At 36.9% G+C, this 5786-nt stretch overlaps 1 protein-coding gene across 2 annotated transcripts; it reads left to right on the plus strand.

Moving 5' to 3' along the window:
• The first annotated feature begins 417 nt into the window (after nt 1–417).
• Nucleotides 418–5117, plus strand: klhl41b (kelch-like family member 41b). 2 transcript variants are annotated; one of them, XM_066665386.1, is made up of 7 exons: nt 424–1254; nt 1297–1551; nt 2068–2225; nt 2966–3073; nt 3795–3980; nt 4311–4457; nt 5006–5117. In XM_066665386.1, exons 1-7 carry the CDS (start codon nt 424–426, stop codon nt 5115–5117), a joined length of 1797 nt encoding a protein of 598 aa, XP_066521483.1. The 2 variants fall into 2 exon arrangements, with proteins under 2 accessions (XP_066521484.1, XP_066521483.1); XM_066665387.1 differs by having other exon boundaries at nt 418–1551.
• Nucleotides 5118–5786: the final 669 nt, after the last annotated feature.

Here is a 5786-nt window from a genome sequence, read left to right on the forward strand (position 1 = left end):
ACGTTATAGAAAGAAAACTTCTTCTTGTATACTAAATTCCTGGTCAGTAACTCTTTAGCTAACTAAGTACATATGTATTTACTCTTAAATATTACAGTAAAGTCACAACAATGATCCTAGATTTTTATGAAATAGGCCTGGGTTTGGTCCCTGAGCCTGTTTAACTGTAACAGCTGCTGCCATTGCCCTCCCCCTTCTTAGAGAAGCATGAGGGGAACAGCCAGGGGGAGGAGGGTTGAACCCCAGTTAAATTTAGAAGGCCCAGATTAAATGACAGCCTCTTCAGGCTGGCAATCTTTTTAGTGCTCTGTCCTTTTCCAGCCAGGACTGTGTGGCAAGCAGAAGCTCGGCCACCTTATCTCATTTTCTTCCTCTTTTCTTATTTGTTTTCTGTCAATTACCTCCTTCCACATTGCCATGGCCATGGATCCAAAAGCGCTGAAGGAAGAACTGCGTCTGTTCCAGAGCACACTGCTGCAGGATGGCCTGAAGGAACTACTTAATGAAAACAAGTTTGTGGACTGCACTCTAAAAGTGGGTGACCAGCACTTTCCCTGCCATCGCCTTATTCTGGCTGCTTGTAGCCCCTATTTCAGGGAGATATTCTTCTCTGAAGATGGCAAGGTCAAAGAAGACCTCAAGGAGATTCCTTTGGATGATGTTGACCCCACAGTTCTGGACATGATCATCAAATACCTTTACTCTGCTGAAATCGAGCTGACTGATGATAATGTTCAGGAGATATTTGCAGTAGCTAACCGTTTCCAGATTCCATCTGTGTTTACAGTTTGTGTGAACTACTTGCAGAAAAAGTTGTCCATAGCCAATTGCCTGGCTATCTTCAGACTTGGAGTAGTGCTCAATGTGCCTAGGCTTGCTGTGGCAGCCCGTGATTTTATAGCTGACCGCTTTGAACTCCTGGTGAATGAAGAGGAGTTCCTGCAGCTAGCACCTCATGAACTCTTCGCCCTGATTGGTGGAGACATGCTGAATATAGAAAAGGAGGAAGTGGTATTCGAGTCACTGATGAAGTGGGTGCGAAGTGATAAAGAAAAACGAGTCAAAACCCTTAATGATGCCTTTGAATACATCCGCTTCCCTTTGCTTCCAGAAAAGTACTTCAGAGAGAAGGTGGAGACTGATGATATTATCAAAGCCGACCCAGAACTACTGAAGAAACTGCAGGTTATCAGAGATGCTTTCAAAGGTAAACTCCCAGAGAAGAAAAAAAAGGAGAAAAAGAAGGAAGGAGAGGTAAATGGAGAGGATGAAGCAGAGGAGGAAGATGAAGAAGAGGAGCTGTTGCCAGGTTACCTCAACGATAACCGCAGACTGGGGATGTACAGACGGAATCTTATCCTCATGATCAATGACACAGCAGCAGTGGCATATGATGTTGGAGAAAATGAGTGCTTCCTGGCTGCCATGGCTGAACAAGTGCCAAAAAACCATGTGAGCCTCTGCTCCAAAAAGAATGAGCTCTTTGTCATCGGAGGTTTATTTGTGGATGAAGACAACAAAGAAGTTCCACTTCAGTGTTACTTCTACCAGGTTAGTAATAAATGGCAATTCTGACAGTTTATTTTATTTACTTATGAAAGAATCTAAAATTAAATTCTTCACTGTTATAACTACAGGGCTTACATTAGTTTCATAGTCTTTACTAAATTATTTCTAGTAGTTAATGGATAATTTATAGCAGCTTATTGAATATTGATACTTGTTATTAAAAAAATTAATAGTTGGTACTGAGCAATTAAAAATAATCATTGAACAGGGAATAGTATGTTCTGAATAATGTATAGTAGCTATTGAGTAATAACAATAAAGCTAGTTTTAGGGTTTAAAATCACAATAACTATCTATAATTCCATTCAGAATTGCAAAAGACATATTCTATCGCTAATATTGTTAAAACACTGATGTCATACAAGTAAATGTCTAAATGTCTTAATGTCCATTTGAAGATGTTTGACCTGAAAACAAATTTCATATTGATAATAATATTATATCTATAGTCCAGGATATAAATTGAAATTTAAACAGTGATTTGATGTTTTATTCCAGTTTGATAATATTGGCGCTGATTGGCTGGCACTGCCACCCATGCCGAGCCCCAGATGCCTCTTTGGTTTGGGTGAATGTGGCAGTCTGATTTTTGCTATTGCTGGCAAAGACATGCAGACCAACGAATCCATTGACAATGTCATGTGTTATGACACTGAGTGAGTAAAGTCAGTCGGACCCTTCTGTCATTTTAGGTTTCTCATAGCATGGCAAACATGGTCATATGTAAGCCATAAATTCTCTCCATATGCAGCTCAATATTTTCACTCTAGACAAATAATCTGCTATTCTCTTCACTTAAATGTTGTCACCCAACAAATAATTCATTTTAAATGTATATATGTAATCAAATGTCTTTTTTTACAATAAATGCTAGATAGTTTTTCAGGGACAGATGACTTATTAATAATTAATATGTATTTTGACACAGCTTTGATGCAGTCCTAGCTTTTTGCTCCTCTGTGACAGCTTTACTCTACTGTAACATTGCTGTAAGGATGCATGTTCAGCCATGTACACATTAGTAAGATTAGGTACTTAAAACAAAGTACGTTTCAATTGCAAAAGAAACTCCAACTCATCGTATTGGATAGTACTTAGCCCCTTAACCCAGCACAAGGGGTGTGGGCTTTATACCACTCTAGCCAAGTCTTGGCATTTGGTATGACAAGCTTAGGCTTGTGCAGCTGCTCCTGAGCATCTCATTCTACTGGTCAGTGCTTTTCTGTGAAAACTGTAATAAACTGTGCTTGAATGTAAAGAAATTCAATGTAAAAATCACACATTAGAATAGGTGTCTACAACATATATAGTGTAAATATTGTCTTAGGTTTCATGTAATATCTAAGGCATTTTGAATTGTTTGTTTCTGCCTGTCAAACCACGTCATTATTTACAGAAAGATGAAATGGAGCGAGACAAAGAAACTTCCTCTGCGCATACATGGCCATGCAGTCGTCTCGCAAAATGACATGGTCTACAGTATCGGAGGAAAGACTGATGATAAGTGAGTGTGTGTTTGTGTGTGTGTATGTTTGCTGCAGCTGTCTGTTTTCTGTCAGTTTTGAAGGGAGAGGTTAGTGATGTAGTATAGCAAGCTTTGGGAGACTCAAACTAAAAATAGTACTTTTCAATCTCATTTTTCAACCTCCTCTGGGTTGTCAATGTCCAAAAACATTTATGCAAAATGACTCCAATCTCTAAAATAGCAATTTTGTAGCAGAAGTAAAATAAATAAATAATAAATAAATAAATAAATAATTAATAAGTAAATAAAAAGATCTGATTTCAAGGAATTTTGGAGTTCTACACAAAACATACAGGACAAGGGATGGGCTCAAATGTTGTAAAACAACAAAAAGATGATTAAGATTTGTCAACCATATGAATAAATAAGGATGGCACAGTGGACAACAGGTACTGTCATTATCACATAACTCCAGGCGCATTGTGCCCTGTGATTCTAGGTTAATTCTGGACCCACCATATCGCTGAACAGAATAATGCAGTTATTATTAATAATGAAAATGAATGAATACGTAAACATGATATATACATTTTTTTTTCAAACGAACCAATTAGAGGAATAAAAAAAAATTATTTTGAAAATAAATATTTTTGAACAGATATAACACAGCAAGAATGATGTGTATCTATGAGTGTGCTTCTGATATTGTGTAGGTTGCTGAATGGTAAAAGTGAACTCTCGGTTTCTCTCTCTCTCTCAGCAAAGCTATAAACAAAATGTTTGTGTATAACCACAAACAGTCAGAGTGGAGGGAGCTCAGTGGGATGAAGACCGCCAGAGCTATGTTTGGAGCTGTAATTCACAATGGAAAACTCATTGTTGTTGGAGGAGTGAATGAGGAGGGTCTGATAGCTGCTTCTGAAATCTATGATTTTGGAATGAACAAGTATGAACACAGCAGATAAGCTTACACACAACAATTCAAATTGAAACATTAAGATTCATATGCAAAGGTGTGAACATCTTTAAGCCATGCATTTAAAATGTGTGCTATCCCATTTTTAAAAAAGATAAATTAATTTGGGTAGTGGTACCCAAGATTTTGTATATACAGTAAATATATTATAAGTCAGCTCAGTTTTATGTCTTGTGGACGTTACAAATCTAGAAAGCACCAAATACCTGTCAGAAACATTTGGCACATCATGGCTTCCTTGTTGATGTATGGCATATTATAATCAATAAAATACATTTCTGCTCATATCTTGCTATGTAGATGGGAGGTGTTCACAGAGTTTCCTCAGGAGCGCAGCTCAGTCAACCTGGTGAGCAGTGAAGGGAACCTCTATGCTCTTGGGGGCTTTGCCATTGTGGAGATGGAGAACAAAGAAATCGGACCTTCAGAAATCACAGATGTTTGGCAGTAAGTTACTAAATCTCTCACATTCCTTTAGTCTAGCTTGATGGTATACTGTAGTATATATTAACGTGGCTACAGCTAGAAGTATCCTTGAATATACTATATGAAATCATGAAGAAGTCATTTATTATACATTAGTTCAATGTTGTTCAGTTAAATTATGTCAAATTGTTCAGTTAACACGATTAACCATCTCCCCACCTCACATATTGTATTTTTGTACTATTTGTGCTCTTGTCATACCTTGCTTGGCTAATCAACATTCCTATATTATGAATTTTTTTGTAATGATGGTGGAATTTAAAATAAAATTAAAATAAAATGTAAAGAGCAGCTTGAATTTTCATATCAGGCAAAGTAAAAGAAAAAAAGCTCCCAATACAAAAATTAGCAACTGATAATATTCCCTTTAAATGAAAATAACAACAGTGTGTAATATGCAAGCCTTTCATATCATATCAGAATAATGTTAAAGTTGTCACATAATTCAGGGATATAAGGTGATATGTGATGGTGGGAAATCACTGAGTTGTTTTTTTTTTTTTTTTCAGATACGATGATGGGAAAAAGCAGTGGAGTGGTATGTTAAGAGAGCTACGCTATGCCTCTGGAGCCTCCTGTGTTGCAATGCGTTTGAATGTTGCCCGGATGCCCAAACTTTAAACCCAGATCCTCTCCCTTACCCTACTATACCACCCCAAACCCAAGAGGCCAGTGGTCAGCACATTTCACCCACACAATGCCCAAGAATTACTGAACTTCAGTTACATCATGTCCTTTAATTTTCATGAACTGAAGAAGAAAAAAAATGTGTAATGAATATATGCATATGTTTTTATATACAGTTTACATGCATTTTGGGTATTCTTTTCTAGTTTCAGCTGAATTATTTAACAACAGCTTACACAAAAACCACTGTTGCAGCGCATAAACCTATATATATATATACATAGCTAATTATTTTCTTTTTGTAAATTAAATATTTGTAAATCCTTATTTTTGTTGCATCCATTTTGTCTTCTACAACTCTCTGTCAGGGAATTCTTTATATGAAATATATGGCTTTCTTACTAGGACTAGTAGCTTAAAATCTGGCTTTTGTTACATACATTAAGGCCCCGCCTACACAGATACAGATATTTTTAAAAACAAGAGAAAAATTGATGTTTGTTCCTCCTTGTTCCTGTGAAAAATGTCACTGAAAGTCGCTGTAGCTTAGGCTTTTGTCCCATCTCATCCATTCATACTGGGATCAATACAGCATCTACAATGTGAAATGATAGGGGAAGAGTGGTGGAATGCCCTTATATAGAAGCTTGGCTATTGTTAGTC

The sequence above is a fragment of the Hoplias malabaricus genome, chromosome 3 (assembly GCF_029633855.1).
Source record: "Hoplias malabaricus isolate fHopMal1 chromosome 3, fHopMal1.hap1, whole genome shotgun sequence".
Taxonomy (NCBI): Eukaryota; Metazoa; Chordata; class Actinopteri; order Characiformes; family Erythrinidae; genus Hoplias; species Hoplias malabaricus.

Excerpts from the sequence above, each read along its gene's own strand:
- klhl41b (XM_066665387.1), top strand. The coding sequence starts at position 418 with ATGGCCATGGATCCAAAAGCGCTGAAGGAAGAACTGCGTCTGTTCCAG. Across the intron at positions 3,074-3,794 it reads GGAGGAAAGACTGATGATAA|CAAAGCTATAAACAAAATGT; the intron begins GTGAGTGTGTGT and ends TCTCTCTCTCAG. Across the intron at positions 3,981-4,310 it reads TATGATTTTGGAATGAACAA|ATGGGAGGTGTTCACAGAGT; the intron begins GTATGAACACAG and ends CTTGCTATGTAG.